Source organism: Atractosteus spatula, chromosome 2 (genome assembly GCF_055471065.1).
Source record: "Atractosteus spatula isolate fAtrSpa1 chromosome 2, fAtrSpa1.hap1, whole genome shotgun sequence".
NCBI classification, from domain to species: Eukaryota; Metazoa; Chordata; class Actinopteri; order Semionotiformes; family Lepisosteidae; genus Atractosteus; species Atractosteus spatula.
The window spans coordinates 72,584,925-72,606,427 of NC_142707.1; the positions used below are offsets into that span (position 1 = coordinate 72,584,925).

At 44.7% G+C, this 21,503-nt stretch overlaps 1 protein-coding gene across 1 annotated transcript in view; it reads left to right on the plus strand.

Moving 5' to 3' along the window:
* The window catches only part of cdk19 (cyclin dependent kinase 19), a 66,399-nt gene extending 45,032 nt beyond the window's left edge, over positions 1–21,367 (plus strand). The window contains exons 7-13 of the mRNA XM_088909262.1: positions 2,311–2,454; positions 8,130–8,199; positions 8,379–8,451; positions 9,042–9,139; positions 10,523–10,601; positions 15,374–15,634; positions 21,107–21,367. Of these exons, the coding sequence (XP_088765388.1) occupies positions 2,311–2,454; positions 8,130–8,199; positions 8,379–8,451; positions 9,042–9,139; positions 10,523–10,601; positions 15,374–15,634; positions 21,107–21,232 (851 nt within the window). The 3' untranslated portion in view covers positions 21,233–21,367. The remainder of the gene's footprint in view (positions 1–2,310; positions 2,455–8,129; positions 8,200–8,378; positions 8,452–9,041; positions 9,140–10,522; positions 10,602–15,373; positions 15,635–21,106) is intronic.
* The last annotated feature ends 136 nt before the right edge of the window (positions 21,368–21,503 follow it).

Genomic DNA, 21,503 nt, shown 5'->3' on the forward strand with positions numbered 1-21,503 from the left:
TGGATTGTGGTACTCGAGATTTGCACCCCCACACTCTGGAGATCGTTTGATTTCACTAAAATACATTTTGGGGGGTTTTCTTAACACTTACAGTAGATATATTTTTCTGTCATTCACTTCATTTGTCTTTTTGTCCTGTTCTCAGTCTGTTCTTGACTCCTCCAGTTCTTTCGTTTTTCTGAAGAACATTCCAGACTTGTTGATTTTGTAATGCCAAGAGCCTTGATTTCTCTGATGGTCCATTTCTTTCCTCTCATTTTGAAAATGGCCTTCTTTTCTGTCATAGTGAGATCTCTGGTCTCTCGTGTTGGGTTTTGTTGGCTAATTTAAGTTAAAGACCTCAACCATGCCTAGATCTTCACAGCTCTTTTTTGTGTGTGAAACATATAAGATAAGATCACTTTATTGGCCCTATACATTTTCATGTATTAGGAATTTGTCTTTTCACATACCCCAGCTTGCTCTCCAGGAGACACACAGACAGGGAGAGAGAAGCTGGGGGTCAGAGCGCAGGGTCAGCCATTTATACGGCACCCCTGGAGTAGCTGGGGTGAAGGGCCTTGCTCAGGGGCCCAACGGAGTAGGATTCCTCTGCCGGCCGCGGAATATGAACCGGTAACCTTCCAGCCACAGACGCAGATCCTTAGCGACAGAGCCACCGCACCACCCCACTACATACGGCGTGTAACACCCAAGTAACACATACTTATGCTCATCTGTGTCAATTAACTTATATCATGTAGTCTGCATGAGCTGCATGGTGTCCTGTTGTTTGTAATTATTCTTATGTTCTTAATTACTTAAAATGTGATATCATTGGTAAGGGTGAATATTTTTGAGAGGACAAATTCCTAAGTAAATTCCAGGTTTTTCAGTCTTAAATGGAGATGTTAACAGGCTTAACCCACGGAACCCCAGGACATAATTGACCATGCCTTGTGATACATACCCAAGTGAAAATGACATGTCCTCACACATACTGTATAGACACATAACCACAGAACTAAGCATTTTGTTTAATCAGGATTCTGGTAACAATTAATCTTCAGTAGCTTTTAACTATGGATTACCCAGAAAATAAAAAACAAGAAAAACAAGTCAGACCTGAAATTAGCTGATCAAAGGCGCATAGCTATAAGCATTGTAACGATGATCAAAAACCTATAAAATAAAAACTGCAAAAACACATTTCTAACATTTTTGTCTGGTGACCAAGTCTGACATCAGCTAACAGATATGTTATGCATCTCAAATGTTTCAGGTGTTTAAACAAACTACTTCTCAATTTAAACCTGGGGTTGTTTGAGTTAAAGTGCATAAGGCATTGCAAGGTGCAAATTATACAACAAATGAATGCTATGTTATTGTGCTTTTATTATGCCATATGAAAAGATAAGCATTTTAGTGCTTAATAGTATTATTTCTGAAGGCGGTTTTGTTATTAATTTTGTATTTTGTTTTGAGGAAAAATGATACTTGCTCCAGTGCTTACTCTCACTGGAACAAGGTCTCAGTACGATGCCTTATGGTCCACAGCCCCCGATGTCATGATTGGCTTGGTCTCTTAGTTTTCGTTGGCTTGTTTTCATCAGTGCTTGCTGTGCAAGTCATCAGACACTTTGACTCATCTTATGTCACCTATGTTGAAAGACTAGTCAGATGAAGCTGTGGGGTATATCTCTTAATTATCACACTGGAGAAAACACATTTGTCGGCCACCCTGCTGGGCTTGCTTTTCCAAATCTAATTTCTGTTGTAACCTGTTAAAAAATATCATATTTTAATCCACAATGTGGAGTCAACACAATGATATTCATCCTGGTCACATACAATAATTACAATTCCGAATTGTACACCTCTTGAAATTCTTTTTTTAATATATGAGCCCTGGAACAATAGTCAAATGCCATATTCTTTAAAAATAATGAAGTCCTTGATAGAATAGTTTTTATTAATAATATTCATATGGACTACCGCTCTTATTCAGAGTGATTTGCATACAAATGCAGGTGCCCATTTATACAGCTGTATTTACTGCATCGGTCTAGACAGTAGTCTTTTGCTCACTGCTGTAGCAACAGTGTCCTCACCTGGGATTTGAGCTTGTGTTCCTCATCAAGAGTCTGGAGCCCAAACCACAGCACCACACTGCTGCCCACCATTCTGTATAAATGCAGAAGAGATTTTGGTTCATAAGTTTCTCTCAAATCTGTTGTGTACCCTTCAGAATTGTACATATATTGCCTCTTTTGTTGCTTTTATCGAATTGCTTTGATGAACATTTGTTTTTAACACTTTCCCTTTTTCTAGATATTTGGGCCATCGGTTGCATCTTCGCCGAGCTTCTAACATCAGAGCCAATCTTTCACTGTCGTCAGGAGGACATCAAGACCAGCAACCCCTTTCACCACGATCAGCTGGACAGGATATTCAGTGTAATGGGCTTTCCTGCAGGTAGACACAATACATTTACATATCAGCTTCTAAAGAAGTAAGACTTTCATGTTTTTCACACGTGACCTGCATTCCTACAGGTTCTAAGCTTTACAAACATCCTGTGTTTACTTCTCTTTGATTCTGTGTTGTGTTTGTGCGTCAACACACCTTCATCTCACAACACTGATATATTGGTCGTGAGGGAGCTCCTTGTCAAAGTTTATACAACTAATTTACACAGCCTTGTTGATGAAAATGTCTTGACAGGTAAGTAATCTGAGACCTGAAGATGGCTTTCATAATATTTCCAGTCTTAGAATATTCATAAAATTATGTAACATAGGTATGCATCTTTTCTACTATATGCAACTTTAATGGCAATTGAAAAAGACGGCTCAGATGTCAAGTGTTAAGTGGACAATGTCAAAAGAAATTCAACCTCCTTACAGTCTTCTACTAAAAACTCTTTAGGAGAGCCCAAAGACCCGTACATTTCTGGCCTAAGGAAGGTGGAGACCTGATCAGGGAAAGCAGTCAAAACCCAGGGAAGATCTGTTCAGTCACAGATCCTTTGTCGAGTGTTTTATTCAGTTCCTTCAGTTCCACAATGTCTAAGCTTGTCTCTAATCAGAACCCGAACAACAATTAACTGGGTGATGAAAGCCGTCATGCAGACGTGTACAGGAATTTCTGCTGTCCTTCCATGGGCTCATCATAGATCTGGAATGAGGAGGTGATCCTGTGTGACTTCAAGGACGCTGCGGTTGTGACAGTCTTTCACGAAGGAGATAAATCCATCTGTGGGAATTACAGAGGGATCTTTCGGCTGTCTGCTGCCATCAAGTTCATTACAAAACTTCTCCTGAATCACTGCTCTTGTTGAAGCACTTCTCCCAGAATCCCAGGGTGATTTCAGACCCCCGAAGGGAGAGGCCCCTTTTACACTCTCAGCTCCTAGGAAATGTCAGGAAACACACTGTCGCCTCTAGTTAGCATTGTTTGACAATGACAGAGACACCTCACTCTGTGAATGAGTGAATTCCTCTGGAGGGTCCTTCTGAGGTATGGATGTCCTCCAAGCATTCATCAGCACGCTCCAACAGCTTCATCATGATGTGTGCAGCAGTTCTCAGGAGTAATCTCAGCACTGCGAGCATGTCAGCTTTTTTTTTCAAGTTTTAAATGGCCCATCTTGACCTTTAAGCCCATTTCCGGGATCCGAGCTCTTTCATGTTGTTTCCCCACTAAGGGGAGACAGCACGGTCCTTTTCACCTCTTCATCAGTCTGTATTGTTGTAACACAACCAGGCACTAGAGTATTAGCTTAACATAACTTCTTTTCACCCAAATCGCTGTGTTCACTCAAATCGCTTCAGCGCAGGTCTTTTTTCCCAGCTCTCACCTTCCTGGCTGTTCCAGTTCACAGGCAGGTGTCCCCGGCAAACAGCACCTGCATCTCGGACACAACGGCAGCCCAGGTTGTTGTTTTCTAGCTCTCGCAGTCAGGGACCGCCCACCTGCCCGCCCGGGGCTCAGCCGGTGCCATCTGGGCGCCTCGGCAGTGGGGGGAAGTTATGCTTGCCACCTGGCCGAGAGACACCCCACTTCTCCAGGTGCCCCACTGAGCCTGGCAAATGAGTGACCCTGGAGCCCTGCCTGTCCCTTGGTAATGTCTAAGCAGTATTTTCTCAAGCATCCCTCATTCACCTGCAAGCCAATCCAGTCCGTGACTAATAAGATCACTTTATTGGCCATATACAGTTTCTTGTATTAGGAATTTGTCTTTTCGCAGACCCCAGTTCGCTCTCCATGAGACACACAGACAGGGAGAGAGAAGCTTGGGGTCAGAACGCAGGGTCAGCCATTTATACGGCACCCCTGGAGAACTTGGGGTTAAGGGCCTTGCTCAGGGGCCCAATGGAGTAGGATTCCTCTGCCGGCTGCGGGATTTGAACCGGCAACCTTCCAGCCACAGAGCCACCGCTCCGCCCGCCCGCTTCCTTCTGGAGCTCTCACTCTCCCTTCTTCCAGGCTGGAGCCGAGACGCAGACTGACACTGTTTTCCTCTTGGCGATTCATATTAGGCTCTTAATTAGCCCAGAGGAGTAGCTAATTCCAGGCAGAGCCTATCCTGACATGTGGCACTTCCTTCATGTGGAATTTCACTCCCTATGAGTGCTGATGACTCAATCAATTGAGCGCTGCCTCATTCCACAGGCAGTCTTGTCCAATTGACAGGTAGCTTCCTCTCACTGCCTCACACTGGCCTGCGGCTCCTTCGATTTTTCAGATGAGAAACACGTTGCCTCACTGAAACGTACAGTATGTCCCTTTGTAACTTGTGCTTTGAACACAGAGAGTCTCCTGTCAAGTCTGGGTTGTGCCGTATGGGAGATCTCAAACACATTGATAAGTTACTTGTGATGATTTTAATTGCTTCCCATCTGCTTTTTAAATAGCTTGGTATAAATGGGTTTTTAAAATAGCTATGTTTTGTCAAGTGAGATACAAACTGTGTTCTCTGTCTCACCAATATGGGTTTTGCCACTGCTCTGGGTAGTTCAGTTCCATCTCAAAAGGTAGTTTAACTTCAGGTAGTTTAAAGACAGTAATTGAGGAGCTTTGGTGCTGAAAGTCCCCCCTCTGGTTTTACTCTGTTGAACAGTTGTTGTTTTTTTCTAGGTTATTTGTATTTTTCTAATAAAAGATAAAATAATTTTGAGGTTTTTGTCAAGCGATATGAAGCCATTTATTTTCAGGACAGTCACAGAAGAAAAAAACAAGTTTAATTGTGAAAATTCTTTCGGACCACTGTGACAGAGGAGAGTATACCCACCTGGGCAGATCGCCAGTAATCGGTCTTAAAATGGGGACATGAGACCTGGAACTGTTAGGGCATTGCTGTTACTGTGGGGTTTGGTAGGCTGCGGCTTCAGGAGAATCATTTTGACATCTGATGGTTGTTTTTGAAGGTTTTAAAGAGACTGATACATACAGGTTAAGTGCCCACATTTGCATGTGGGAGAATCACAGCACTGTGCCGTCTTGTTAAATAGAGAAATTGTGAGATCTACAGAGAGAAGCAGTCAACCAGCAACAGTGGTCTCTGGCTATAGCTCCCGGCTAGAAGATTAACAGCTCGGCTCTCAGTACCTGATTGATTGATTAGTTGATTGATTGATTTGTTTGTTGGACATCGTATTCCGGGAATAAGATGAAGTTTTGGAGTTGTAAGGATTTTTGATGGTTTTGGAGAGAGGTGAGGAGCGCAGTCGCTTGGTAACATCAATCTCTGGTTAGTGCTCCCAGTTAGGAGATTAAACAGCTGGCCCTGTGTTGTGAGGGCAAAAGGGTTAGTTTGAAACATGGCTGGATAGGTTAGGTGGTTGAAGGGAGAAGCACAGTTGGCTTGAATACCTTGAATGTATCCCAAGTCACCACCCAGGGAGCGGGTTTGCTCAATGTGGTTAACGAAGGGAAAACTGGGAGGGGAGGATCAACTCTCTGAGCGTGGGTTAACTCCAAGGGCTAGGAGGCTCTGGTCTTGCCCTCTCCCATCGGCAACGGAGCACACTGGTCAGGGAACAGCAGGCCTAACTGCTGTTGTGTCAGGGACACTGGTTTGGATTCTGGTTAGCGTCCCTGGCCCGACAGGATCAGCAGTAAGGCTGAGTGTAAAGGTTAAATGGCAAAGGTTGCGAATGGTTGAGTGTGGCTTTAGGGTGGAGGGAGAGGGTTACGGGTTTTGGGATGCCAGAGCTCTGCGACTCTGAAGCTGACCGCGGAAGGCTGGCTGCTTTATGCTCAGAGACACATACAGGTGGTGTACCACTCCTGTGAGAGTGTTGGTATTCTTCAGCACATGAATCAAACTGAATTCTAGGCGCCCAGTGTTTCTGGGTCAGTGTCTGCCTCTCACAAAGCTGCCTTGATCTGGATAAGCTAGTAGTGGAATAACTGAGTCTCCCGCTGCTTATCTTTATATTTACATTAAGGAGAGATAAGAGGTGGGAACTGGAGCATAGTGAAGGATCTAAATTTGTTTTAGTGTTACTGAAATGAGTGCAGAGTTTCATGAGTGAGGAAGATTCATAAAAGCAATAACATGTTCTGCCAGTTTTAACAATGTTGGGGATGTACCTGTCCAGAAATACTTTAAAGAATTCTACCTGGTAGCCATCAGTTCCTTTTTATTTCCCATTTTACTTAGTGAACACTGGTAATGTAACTCTTTCACGGTTGAAAACCACCTCAGTCTTATGCTTGAGATTTGGCTTGGTTAGGAAGTACTGTGTTGGTAAGAAGAATGTTTGTGTCGTCGTGTTTGGTTTCAGGTCCAGGTTTGTGCAAATCAGCGCAGAGTGATTTGAAAACACTGTAACGCGAGGTTATTTTTCAAGACCTGAGAGAATTAGTGGAGAGACTGAGCTTTAATGCCCCTGGCTGTTTACAGGGATCCCAGACACCTGAGAACAAAAGCGCAGGCTGACCTCCTTAGAGCTGCAGGGAAGGGACACACACTGGGGTTACTGGGGAAACGAGTTCCAGGGTCACCCACTCTAACCACAGAGCATCACCCTGCCACATGTCTGGAGGGGAAGCAGTGAACACTGTTATATCGTCAATTTATTATGGATCTGGTGTCAGATTTCCTGCTAAATCCCCTTAATGACAAGCGTGGCAGATTTGTTTTTAACGGACTTGCAAGTAATCATCCCATCTTATCGCCAAATTCAAACGTCCTTCGTCTCCGTGTTGTTAACATGACTCCTGCCCGCTCAGTTATTCTGTTATTAAGTTCTGATCTTGCCTGAAAGTTACTTTTGTGATTGGCAATGGAGGGAGACCGGGCAAACAGCTCTAATATTTTCAGGGTGTCTGTAGTTGCTTTTCGGGTGGTGAATATGGGATGGTAGCACCTCTTAAATCATCCTTGGTGATCACCCACAGCAGAGTGGGCGAACATTCAGAATCGTAAAATTCTCGGATGTTAGTCCATTTTTATTGACTAAAGTGTGAGTTTAATTCCTAATTTTTTAATAGAGATGTGCCGCATGGCCTTACCTGGAATATCGTTAACAGAGATTTGAGAACTGGTGACAATGGTTGTTATTACTAGTTGTAAAAATAATAATGAGAAGAGTTCATCATAATTCCGCACACTTTTTTCACGGCTCTCTTCTCGCCAGTCCACTCAAAGTGCCATACAGGTCGGTGCTGCAGGGTGGACAAACACACGCACCACGTGGCAGAACACATGACCTCTGATTTCTGTTAGTTTTCACGTTGCCGGGGTTACCTCTCTCAGGTCGTGTTTGCAGTGTATACTCACCTCAGCTAATGTAACCACTGTAAGGAAGGCATTAGGAAACATTCCAGGTCACGAGTGAAAATAACACTCAAGCTGTAAACCGAAGAAGGCTCCACAGACAAAACGTTGTGTTTTCTGTTTTCTCTTTCCAGCAGAGAATAAGCCTTTATTTGTTCCTTTGCAGCCTACGCATGCTGACACAGCTGCCTGCTTGAAGTTATTGTACTGATTTGTATTGCATTTTTTCTACCTTTGTAAGGTTACTTGCTAAGCAAAAAATAAAAATTGTAAGGATATGGTTAATTTCTACATGTGTACTATGTTTCAGAAGGCGCTTCTTACTGAAATATAATTTATTAGTTTGTCTTTTTTTCGTCCATAGATAAAGATTGGGAAGATATTAGAAAAATGCCAGAATACCCCACACTTCAGAAAGACTTCAGGAGAACAACGTGAGTTGTCAAAGAAATACAGCACGTCTCGCATCCAGCATTTTTCAGTGATGCGCCTCCCTTTGACCTCTGCTTCGCGTAGGCAGTTTGGTTCGGCTTTCTCTTCATTTCATAGTGGTAGTTCAAATTCATTTTGAAATTCATATCTCCTTTTTGTTGCCTCTTTTGATCTTTTTCAGGTATGCAAACAGCAGCCTTATCAAATACATGGAAAAGCATAAAGTGAAACCTGACAGTAAGGTCTTCTTGCTGGTAAGTATCTCTTGAATAACCTCAAAAGGCTTTGCTGCAGCTTTTCAGAAGAAGGAAACACCTCTGTATCGAAACATACACTCTAAAAGCTTTGATTTCTGTGCCCTGTGGCGCTGGAACTACACAAGTAAGCCATAACTAGCCAGCTCTGTCCACAACAAGGGCAAAGTGTGGAAAGCTACTTTTGGGAAGCATGGCAGCAGCCCAGAGCTTGTCCTGGGCGCTTGGAGCACAAGGCAGCGTCTTCAGCCTGGCCAGAATGCCAGGCCATTGCAGAACACGCTCACACGCTTTAGAGACACATGCACGGCTTTGAGAGGTGGGAGGAAAGCAGCGAATCTGTCTGGGGAGGGACATGCAAACTCCACACACAAGGTGCCCGTATCCGTAATCGAACCCAGGTTCACAGAGCTATGAGGCAACAGCAGAGACTGACACGCCACTGTGCTGCCACATAATGTGCACCTTTAGGTGTTAAGTTCTGCCTTTCAAATGTGGTTTCTGTGTAGGCCCTGGATGAATTAGGACGAAACCTGGAATTGCCTGAAGCTGTTTTCTTTATGTTAATTTTCAATGATTTGTTATTTCAGCTGCAGAAACTCCTTACTATGGATCCAACAAAAAGGATCACTTCGGAGCAGGCTCTGCAGGATCCTTATTTCCTCGAGGATCCCCTGCCTACATCTGAGTATGTACAGCACCTCACTTCTCGGTCCCACAGCTGTGTTCTGTGCAGCTAAATCCCTCCTGGAGGGTTCGGGTTAGGGTTTTCACTCGCTTATCAGCATGCATATTGCCATTTCAAGAGCTTTATATTTGTAATATTTACACACAAATATTGTAAATGAGATAGATGTGATCAGACAGGGGCTGTCTGGCCTTTTCTTGATTTGCTTTCTAGTTGTTCGCACACCATGATTAGATGAGAGGGTGTGTTATCTTGCTCTGCGATGTGTGTTATCTGTCCACGACTTCTGTGGACTGGGAATGAAAGAATGGAAACTCTCACAATCAGTGTGATGCAAGTCCAGTATCGATTATCATATGGATTCTTAAGCATCTAGTTGCTAATTTAAAAGGTATTCACAGGCATTTTTGAGCTTGAACGTTTTGCATCCTTTGAAGAAAAGATATATCATTCGTCCTACTTTTGTGTTTTTACCAACGTCCTGGATAATCTACTGCTAACAGAAAACCAACAAAGTCTCTGACGCCAGTCCTGGTATTTTATCTTGTTTTTGGCCTTCTGCTTCTTTGTTAAAAAGTACAGAAGATTAAAGGGCTGCTCATTTCTTTAAAGAGCCAAACTACCTAAAATGCAGAACTGTGAAGTATTGTGAAAACTGAAAGATTTCCTACTTAACCAGTTTGCTCCTTCCTATTTTTATTTGTGTAAGTTATAATTAAATTAGAGATCGTATTTACCTTACATGAGGTGTTTAATAATCATTTGCTGGAAACATTTCTTTAAATGTTTTTCATTTTGTTTTTTTTGTGTTTTTGGAATATGGGTTAATTTATACAAAAGCCAGGAGCTTCAGTTGCTTATTAGACATCTAATGTTTTCTGTTTCTAGTGCTGTCTTATTGGGAAAGTTACAAAAGACAAATGCTGGGACACTGTCAGTTTGTAAAACTTTGCTGCATTGCTATCTTAAGGCATTGTCCTATTTATAATGCAAAACAACAGCTTTGGACACATCTAAGTGATAACAAACACACTAAATGTAGCGTTTCTCTATGACAATAGCATTAATTTATATTCCTCACTAAATACTAAATACAAATTATGTCTTGCCATAAAACTGGGGAATCTGGAAAAAATCCAATGCATTCAGAAGTTATTATAATATTTTATGTAATTACTTTCAATCACTTCTGTAATTTCCTTCACTCTGGTGGTTTCAGGGTCACTTTTCTTGGCAAAATAAGTCCTCACTGATGGTGTGGGCCAGTAATGAGGACAGCTAGACAGGTATCAAAGCCCGGATACAAGGCTGATTGATGTTAATGTGTCCAATGAGCTTAAGAGATTGCTTTTATATAAAAGTTTTGCATTATTTTGCTTTCAGTGTTTTTGCTGGATGTCAAATACCATACCCTAAAAGAGAATTTCTTACTGAAGACGAACCAGAAGAAAAAGCTGATAAGGTAAAAACAGAAATGCACGTTATTAAGATTGTGTTCAATAAACAAGGGTAATACAGCCCACCTGCCTGGGGTAGTGTGCTCTTTGGGAGTTTTATGTGCCAACTTTATAAATATTAACTGAGTAAAATTTCAGAATAACTGGAGTATGAATATATTTTGCATTGTCACACACTCTTGCCTTCTCACCTGCTTTGTTCCAAAAGATGCAATATGAAAATATATATGTTTTTTAATATTGTCAATGTGTGACCTGTTAATCCTGAGTTGTTTTGCCCTCTTGCCTCTATAATATATTTAAACAGCTTTTATCCTGTGGAGTGTTATTTCATTGAGCTGAATGCAAGTTTTTGTATCCAATATCTGGACGTGAATTGTCAGTATTATAAGATCGCTGTAGGGAAAGTACCGGTATCTGATCTGATGTGCTGCTGTACTGCGATGGTTGTGTTCTGTGACTTCTTAGGTGCGCAGCACAGAGCCTTGGTGAATGTCAGAAAAAGAAAGTTGTAAGCAAAAGACAATAGGTACTGGAAAACCACAGTAACACAAACAGACTTGGGTCTTATTGAACAAAGCAGTTTGGCTGGTATTATGTTTTACTGTTGAAAAGTGATGCTAAAAATAATGCTTTATCAGACAGAAGAACAATCTGACTGGTGGCCATTGGTCTTGTCACCACCAAGACATTCAAGGCTTTCTGTTGCAGCTGCCCTTGTGATGCCTCCAGGGGCGTGGTGTGGCAGCGAGTCCTTTTTAAACAGGCAGGTCAAGGGCAGCAGATACACATACAGCACTGGCGTTTATTTTCACACTGAGGGAAGCTTACAGTCAAAACACAAGCCAAACCAGACACACAATCTGCACTCTCTTTTTCTTCTGCTGCGGTCCCTGCTCTGTCAAGAGCTGCATGCCTAAACTGCTTTCCAGCATCAACATTTTTTAACAAAAAGATTACAATGCAATGCCCATATGCCAGTTGGTGAGTTCCTTCTTCCCTCTGGTGTGGCATATAATTGTCACACAAACTGTTTTCTGGGTAATGAGGTCCAGACAGTATCTGCCATCTTGCTGAACCTACTGCCCTGAAGGAGCATCCAAAATGGTTGCCACTCAGATGGTGGCTTTTATGCAGTTCTTATACGGTTTTAAAAAAATCTATAAATGTTCTGCTTGTATTCATGTTCGTATCACCATTTGCAGTAAACTAATCCAGCTCTGTTCATAGCAAGGTCTTTGTAAACAGACTAATCAAAGATTGAGAAACACACTGTGGTCAGTTGCGTATGCAGGGAAGATATAATACAGGAGAAAGTGGAGGAATGCAGGAAACTAATCGCTGTGATGCAATGAGTGAGGGACTTCAATCATGACTGGAAACCAAAAGCTTAACAATTCCGAATTCAGGTACAGATGTAGACAAGGGCCACAAAAATCAATGCCATCGGCCTTCAGCATTATGCTGATTTGCTGACCTGGCTGCATAAAGCCATCTATGAAAATTTAAGAGAGGGGGATACAGTGTGAGCATGCGACAATGCACAAGTTCATGGAGTTGTGCTACTGCGTTACAGTGCACCAGGCCCGGGCTGCACTGCGTGGGTTTGAACCGTTGAATAATCGCCCAGCAGCCCTGACCTAAATGAGATACTATTACAGAATGTGTCCTGACATGTGAAGCCTGTATTATTTGACAAACACTTCTGAGAAGAAGGTTCCTTGAAGTCTGCCCTCTGGCAAGAAGTCGGAGCAGTGGCCGGGCGAATGCAGTCAGTGGGGGATTTTCATTTGCAGGAAATAGCTGGCTGAGTGCGTTCCCATGAGGGATGATAACACCGGCAAAAAGCGCAGTGCAGATGTTATGTTGTCGCTGTTTACACGCAAACATGCAAACCTTTTGAATGCCTTTCATAGCTAAGATGGGCAAGAGATAGGCACTGTCCGCCCTGGAGCCATGAAGCGAGGTGTCTGCTTTTTTGAACATCTTAATCACTGGTACAGCAGGGCAACACGTCTGCACCGGGGGGAGAGGCTGGCTCTGTTCCTCACCTGGTCCAAGCGTCACTCTCGCATTTCAGCAGCGCTCCAGGAGGAAGAGCAGCAGGGTGTTCTGGGAGCCGCAGAAAAGAGTCCTTGCTCGTGGCTCACAGAAACACTGCCGCTGTCTGGAGAGGTAGATGTAGAAAAGAAAAGTTGTACAAAAGCAACAGTTAGAATATTAGAGCTGGAGCAAACTCAACACATTAAAGAGAAATTCTGGTTTGCGAACCAGGTGAAATTACTAGAACAAACAGCAAGACGTTGATAATACATCATTACTTTTCAGCCTTATTCAATTTTCCTGTTCTTGCTTTGAGACAGCGATGACTTGTTTAAAGGATAAGTTAGTTATTTCGCGACTTGCATTAAGGCAGTGTTTTTGGTCATTTTGTGTTGAACTGCCTGCCTTCTAGAAGTTTTAGAAATTTAAAGGGGAACTGCAAAACTATTTTTATATTCCAGGTTTAGAATCGGCATTGATGACCCTATTTCAAACCGCAGTGAGAGCTAAATCTCCAATTTAGATCAGAAAATAGATATGTGACCTGTATTCCAAAATATTGCTTTTGACATTAAGATGGTTTTGCTGAAACATACTACTTGTTAACTCTGCATGCAGGTCACACTGGAACATTTCTGGTGTGAAATGTCTGCTGCACAACCTGTACTACTTTGATTGTACATCAGGTTGCATCAGTCGTTATGGTGACTAGTGAGCAGGAAGGGCCGCTTCACATTGCAATTCGGGGGACCTGTTGCTCTTGCCTGAGGTGAGACCAGGGGTTTGCGACATGGTGACTTGCAGTACTTTCACAAATTTCATGATCGTGTGCTTAATTCGAAATTTGTAAAATGTTTCCATGACGTCAATTAATTTATTTTGTTACCGAGATTTAGGAAAATGGGACTCCAGTTCCCCTTTAAAAAATGTTCAAGTGTTCAATTTAAACAATTTTTATCCTCCCAAAGAGGCATATGCCCCTCGTAAAAGAGGTATTTTAGTCTGTGAATGAAATGTCTTTAACACACACACAACCCTGTGTGTCCAGGCTGTAGTGTAACAGGCGGTGTGTTGTGTGCAGAAGCAGCAGGGCAGGGTGTGTGTGTGCAGGTCTGTAGTGTACCAGCGGCTGTGTTGTGCGTCCAGGTCTGTAGTGTAACAGCAGCTGTGTTGTGTGTCCAGGCTGTAGTGTAACAGTGGCTGTGTTGTGTGTCCAGGGCTATAGTGTAACAGTAACCCGGTGTGTGTCCAGGGCTGCAGCGTGACAGGGCTGTGTTGTGTGTCCAGGCTGCAGTGTGACGGGGCTGTGTGGTGTGTGTCCAGGCTGCAGTGTGGCGGGGCTGTGTGGTGTGTCCAGGCTGCAGTGTGGCGGGGCTGTGTGGTGTGTCCAGGCTGCAGCGTGACGGGGCTGTGTGGTGTGTCCAGGCTGCAGTGTGACGGGGCTGTGTGGTGTGTCCAGGCTGCAGCGTGGCGGGGCTGTGTTGTGTGTCCAGGCTGCAGTGTGACGGGGCTGTGTGGTGTGTCCAGGCTGCAGTGTGACGGGGCTGTGGTGTGTCCAGGCTGCAGTGTGACGGGCTGTGTGGTGTGTCCAGGCTGCAGTGTGGCGGGGCTGTGTGGTGTGTCCAGGCTGCAGTGTGACGGGGCTGTGTGGTGTGTCCAGGCTGCAGCGTGACGGGGCTGTGTGGTGTGTCCAGGCTGCAGTGTGACGGGGCTGTGTGGTGTGTGTCCAGGCTGCAGTGTGGCGGGGCTGTGTGGTGTGTCCAGGCTGCAGTGTGGCGGGGCTGTGTGGTGTGTCCAGGCTGCAGCGTGACGGGGCTGTGTGGTGTGTCCAGGCTGCAGCGTGGCGGGGCTGTGTGGTGTGTCCAGGCTGCAGCGTGACGGGGCTGTGTGGTGTGTCCAGGCTGCAGCGTGGCGGGGCTGTGTGGTGTGTCCAGGCTGCAGCGTGACGGGGCTGTGTGGTGTGTCCAGGCTGCAGCGTGACGGGGCTGTGTGGTGTGTCCAGGCTGCAGCGTGTCGGGCTGTGTGGTGTGTCCAGGCTGCAGTGTGGTGGGGCTGTGTGGTGTGTCCAGGCTGCAGTGTGGCGGGGCTGTGGTGTGTCCAGGCTGCAGTGTGACGGGCTATGTGGTGTGTCCAGGCTGCAGTGTGGCGGGGCTGTGTGGTGTGTCCAGGCTGCAGTGTGGCGGGGCTGTGTGGTGTGTCCAGGCTGCAGTGTGACGGGGCTGTGGTGTGTCCAGGCTGCAGCGTGACAGGGCTGTGTGGTGTGTCCAGGCTGCAGCGTGACGGGGCTGTGTGGTGTGTCCAGGCTGCAGCGTGACGGGGCTGTGGTGTGTCCAGGCTGCAGCGTGACAGGGCTGTGGTGTGTCCAGGCTGCAGCGTGGCGGGGCTGTGTGGTGTGTCCAGGCTGCAGCGTGACGGGACTGTGTGGTGTGTCCAGGCTGCAGCGTGACGGGGCTGTGTGGTGTGTCCAGGCTGCAGCGTGACGGGGCTGTGTGGTGTGTCCAGGCTGCAGCGTGGCGGGGCTGTGTGGTGTGTCCAGGCTGCAGCGTGACGGGGCTGTGTGGTGTGTCCAGGCTGCAGCGTGGCGGGGCTGTGTGGTGTGTCCAGGCTGCAGCGTGACAGGGCTGTGGTGTGTCCAGGCTGCAGCGTGACAGGGCTGTGGTGTGTCCAGGCTGCAGTGTGGCGGGGCTGTGTGGTGTGTCCAGGCTGCAGCGTGACAGGGCTGTGTTGTGTGCAGAACCAGCAGCAGCAGCAGCAGCAGACGGGCCCCCAGCCTCAGGCCCAGCCTCAGCCCCAGCAGCAGCAGGCAGTGCCGCAGCAGCAGGCCCCCTCACAGCAGAGTGGCGCCCAGACCAACGGCACGGCGGGGGCCGGCGGGGGGGGCACCGGGGGCGGCGGGCTGCAGCACAGCCAGGACCAGGGACCCCCCAACAAGAAGCCGCGGCTCGGGCCATCTGGGGCGAGCTCCGGCGCGGGCGTCATGCAGTCCGAGTACCAGGTGAGATCCCCAAGCCTCTCCTTAGTGTGTAATAATAACAAACTTTATTTTATATAGCGCCTTTAAGGGCGGCTTCTCAAAGCGCTTTACAGAACGACAACAACAATAAATAAAAAGAATACACAACATAAAACCCAATTCCAAAACACAGAGGAGACCGTGGATGGTGGTAGTAAGCGAAGCAGGAGCAGAGGGGTAGAGAATGGAGCCAGTGAAGTACAGTAGAGGTGTACTGTAGCTGCCAGGAGAACCTGGAAAACTGCAGCAACTAGACCCGTAAGGAAAGAGAAGACAGCAATGCACGCCCATAACTCCCAGAGGTGCAGCCCGGAGACGGCTGGGCGTGTGCTCTGTACTCCTTAATACATTTCTTTTCACTTGCTGTCAGCGGTTCTGCACAACAGCCTCCCTCGGCTCACACACGTTTGGCTTCCTGGAGATCCACTGGACTATAGGAAGGTTGCCCAGTCACCCACCTTCCCCACGAAAGGAGACCTAGGCTTTGTTTTAAATTAGAAGGGCTGTTAAGTGAGTAAACAGACCTGCTTGATCATATACACTACATTCGAGATTCATATACCAAGACCAACATGTATACAAACACCACCAAAGCACACACGCATGATCAGAAATAAAATATCCTCTTCAAATTGGTTTTCACAGCTTTTCACCTTTCACATCAATCAGCTCGTTAGGTGTCAACACTAATTCCGTGTTCATTGAATCTGGTTTTAATGGGCAACCCAGAATGTCTCTCTTATTTCTCAAGGCGGTCCTTGGCCCTCTCCTCGAGATGTGGACTTCTTCAGTCTCAGTCGTGTGCTGCACTTGACTGACTTGAGGGGCTGAGCGATACATCCAATTCCGACTCCTAATGGAGCTCCTGTGTGCAGAAATTCTTTAACATGCCCTTTGATTGGACCATTATAGGGTTTGTCACGGGGGACAAGTGATCATATAGATCACAACGAGGTCTCTTTCTTTTGACACCTAATGTTTCCCTGCCAATATTGGGGTGACGGAATTAGTGGGGTGCCAAAGGGATCTGTACTAGGACCACTGCTTTTTTAAATCTGTGTCAATGATCTAGACTGTGGTGTAGCTGGGAAACTACCCACTTTTGCGGATGGTGACAATTAGGAAGATTAGTTCCCACTTTTGGAAGCGGCAAATGAAATTCAAAGACATTTAGGTCCAATGTAGACATGTTCCAGCAGCAAAAGCAGGCAAATGGAAAAATTATGAACAATCCACGCCGAATGGGAGACACTGAGCTAGAGTCTACTATTGAAATAGATTTAGTCTTTTTTTATGTTGACACATCATTTATATCTTCTAGACAAGATTTTAAAAAAGGCAAACAAAATACTAGGATAATTAGTTAAAAGCATAGAATGATGTTGTGTTAGAACTGTATAATGCACTAGTAAGGCCTCATTTAGCACATTGTGTATAGTTTTGGTCACCACATTATAGAAGAGATGCTGCTGCTCTGAAGTCAGTCCAGAGACGTGCCGGCAGGTCAGTGCTGAGGCTTAAGGGAGTGTCCTGCACTACCAGACCCTGACTGCTTTCCAGAAATGTCTAGATTAGATCCCTGGCCTCTTCTCGTTTGCAAAATGTTCTTATGTACCAACTTCTTTCAGCAGTTCGATGACAATAATACTAAGAAAAGAACACTTTAAAACTGGAAATGTAATAACCTCCCGTTCAATTTATTTGTTCAAAATGTTTTTTCTCAGATTTTCTGTTGGAAAAAGTCTCTTGTACGGTACAGTATAGTACGTGTTCTTAAGCTCGATACCGCAAATGTGGTATTTCTGCTCAATTGTGATTTTAAAGCACATTATTATATGCAAAAGAGGCCATTCAGCATTCCACTCAGTTGAGCAGATTGCTATGCGGTCGTTCAGGCTGGAGTTGTGTTATTTTGTCCCAGTGAGGTATGAGACCACCTTCAGCGCGAGGAGAAAGGGTTTTTGGCACTAGTATGAGGTGTGCTCTGTGCAGATTAGTCAATGTAGGCCAGTGTCAGAAAACTACTACTGATTTGGCACAATCTGGTTAATGCTAATATTTTGCTTATCACATCTGAGAAAATCACATCCTCCCCAAGTATCGCTTCTTTGGGGTTCTGAAATAATATTTCAGTATTAACTAGGGCTTTCAGCTCAGAAACATTCGTTGTCCTCTTGGGCATTAATGCTCGTTGACAAATGGATTAGTGGCAGTATCAACAGGAATATATTTTCTTTATGTAACACAATACGAAAGTTGAGATTAAAAGTGCTGTCACATATCCTACCTCTTAAAACAATTGAGAGGCATTTGATCAGTTGTTTTACATGTGCCTCTTTTCCAGTATTTCTATCGTTGTCTGGTGACAGTGCTTACTTCTGTCACTCTTCCTTGGGGGGGTTTGTTACGCCTGGTGGGAGATAAACAGTGATGTTCCACTCAGCCCTGTCAGTTGATTGTAGTTCTTCAAAAACTCTACATCAGTCTTTACATTGAAGTCATGCGAGCGAGTCATAAACAGGAACGTCCTGTTCTTTATGTGTTGGATTTTTTTTAGCTCTACTTAATGATGCATTAAACCTTGTACAATTCCATCTAATGGAAAACATTTCTTTGTAGATCTAATTTTTTATGTAAACTTTTAAAAGATCGTCTATTGATTAAGTACTGTTTAAACAAGTTATTCAGTAGTGGTTCATCACCTGACTTTTGAATATGGAAAGTAGCTGACTCTTTCACTACAGTTCAGAATATTCCTGCTTTGCCTGAAGCTTTCTCTCCCTTCCACAAAAGGGCTTTGTTAAACAGCTGTTCACTGAGATATATACTTTCTAATGTTCTAATGTAATGAATGTTTGCCGTAATCCAAAAATTGCATTCAAAAGAATGTAATTTGCAAAGTCGTCTCGGGAATAATTGCTCGAAAACAAACCAACCATTTTTCTTTAATGTTATCTGTCACAAACATAGGTTGTTCAAATAATGTTTTCTCCTGACATTGTATATTTATATTTAATAAGTTGGAATTGCCAATATGTTTGGTTTTGTACATACCGTCCCTAAAAGTACTTTGTATACATTTAAATTTTCTGTTCGTAACAGGAGAAGTACAATCCAGGAGTTATTGAAGACACATTGACTTTATTTGAGTTAATTTTTCAAGTCCTGTTTGTTTAAATGAAAGCAAAGCATTTGTTGTTGGAGAACATTCCAGATCACTGTGTCTTCAACACTGCCTTCTCTCATGAGGAACTGCTGTGTCCTAAAAAATCTGCTGTTTTTTGTAGATGTCGCCAACAGCCACTGTGGCTGTTTCTTTTATTAAGTTCACGACTTAAGCGTCTTAACAAAAAAAGATTTAACCTCTGGATTAGGAACAGCACAAACACAAGAAACATTGTTTGCAAATGAGATGTGGCCATTCTGTGTTCTAGCAAGAAATGTCACATTACTGGGTAGCTTATTCCAGAATCCCACTTTTTTGTGTACCTTAGTGCCTCCTGTCCTGTGTTTTTAAATGCACTTCTCCTTCTCTGGTTTGTGTTGAAAGCTGTAACAATTTAAGTCTTGTATCCTGTCGGTGTAGGACGTTCCGTTGAGCGCTGGAAGGTGCCTATTTGCTCTTGCCTGGCCAGATTCCAGAGCAGACAAATCCTTTCCGTCTCGTGGTGCCCAGCGCCGTGCACAGTCAACAGAAGCCCTCGCGTCTTTCCCCTTTCATTCTTGCTCTTTGTTTTTGCTTCCTTAATGGAATACCTAGTACTTGTCTACAGTCAGTGTCATCTTTCAGGTGTTTTCACTACAGAGCTCCACCTGTGTCTCAAGGGCGTCGAAAATATTTCTACGGCTTGGCTCATAGCCCTGCGAGAGCTCTCTGGGGTGTCTGCAGGCTGTGCTTTTCCTACACTGGAGATATGTTAAGTGCCATTCCGGTGGTTCCTACAGAACAGCAGTTCCTGCAGTAGTGACAGTAATGCATTGACTGGGGTGCGCATAAAGAAAATGGCATTTTGTCTCCCTCTTCAGTAGTGTATAAAGCACCCGACAGTGTCCATTGTGTCCTGTGGAAACACAGACAGCAGTGACAGGGTTATATCACTCTGTGGCACTCAGGGGTCAGCGCTGCAAAGCAGAGTGTCAGTTTTGTCACTGTGTTCTGTCCCTGACAGACTCGCCCTAACAGAACAGAGGAGATTACGCACGACACGATCATCAGGGGAGCACCTAGACAGGACTTCCCTGAGTACGATTAATCTCTTCTGAACCTGCTTAGAAAGCGTTCAGGAGGTTGAGATGTGTCACCTTGCAGCACACGGGTCTATATTTAGAAAGGACTGAGCCTGCACATGGACAGCTGTGGCGTTCCAAAGTCACCGCTCAGCAGAGGTATAAATATCCCACGGAGTGTGTGAGCCCGCACAGGGCTGTATGGACCAGCCAGCTCTCCACATTGTAGCCCCTCATTTGTAGGCTTTTGTCTTCAGACGATGCCTTCTCTGCTTGACTTTTACTTGGCTCTCTCTTGGGATGGACTGACTCTCACTGAGGTCAGTCAGCGGGGAGCTTGATCTGTAACAGTCCCGAACACCAGGTACCGCTGGAGCTGCTGAAAATGTCCGCTGTGTGGTCATGTGTGTAGAATTCCCGTATGTGTTCTTTCAGCACGGCGTTTTCAATCCCACGATGAGATATCTTTGTCAGCCCCGGACTTTCAACAACGACAATAATAATAATAATAATAATGAATGATCTCACAGTGTTACATGTGATGACATTGCAGGGATTTGAAAGAGAACATTGCCATCAAGTGGCTCACAATTTATTGTGTATTCATAACCTGTTCTCGAGTCGTGTGACTCGCACTCCCTCAGTGCCCTCTGAGCCGTGTGGTAATTAACGATCATCTGCGCAAGGACCTTCAATGTGAAGCTCCAAGGACAAGAAGAATAACATCAGCACTTAGGGAGACACTGACCATTCTATACAAACTTAAAGTCAAAACACAGCCCCTGACACCTGTGTTACACTCCCATTTCTTCACTCTGTCGCTCACTGGGATGGAATTAAGAGCCTTGAAGCCATTTCTACAAATATTTTATTTTTTTATTGAATGATCTGCTTCCTGTCTCTTTTTCTCGTCACGCTAAGAGCACATGTGCGGCAGATGTGTTTCCCTTTTCCGTCTTTCAGTCCGGACATTGTTTTTCCTGTTTAGAAATTGACTTGCCAGCAGTTTTCACATCATTTGACCCACTGCGTGCTTCTTAAAAGAAAGTCTTGCTTTTTAAAAATCACTTTGCATGAAAGCTGCTGTAACTCAGTTAATTGGAAACTTTAGATGACTAAACTTTACGATCAGAGCTTGGAATGACAGCTAACATACAGTAAGGGACTCGTGGAAAGGTGAGCCGCCTACTGCTGCTGTTGATCTTTCTTTTTCCCTTCCCTCTGCAGCACTCCGGCTCACGGCTGGGTTACCAAAGCAACATCCAGGGTTCTGCTCAGTCGCAGGGCACTATGGGATACTCCTCCTCGTCCCAGCAGAGCTCCCAGTATCCTCACCAGTCTCACCGGTACTGAGGCGCTTCCACGAAGAGAAGCAGAACGGAAACAAAAAAGGAACCAAAAAGACTGACCGTTTATTCTAGGCCTCTGGTGACGAAGAGCACCAGGAATTGTTTCATTTTGTTCCCAATGTTACCTTGCCTTTTTTTTTTTACAGTACAAACAAACTAAGAAAAAATAACAAGGACTTTTTTTTGTGATACTATTAAATAGACTTGTCTGTCTAAACCCTGCCATACAGACGATGCTGGGGTCGAACCATAGTGCTTAAAGTACAACAGTTCTT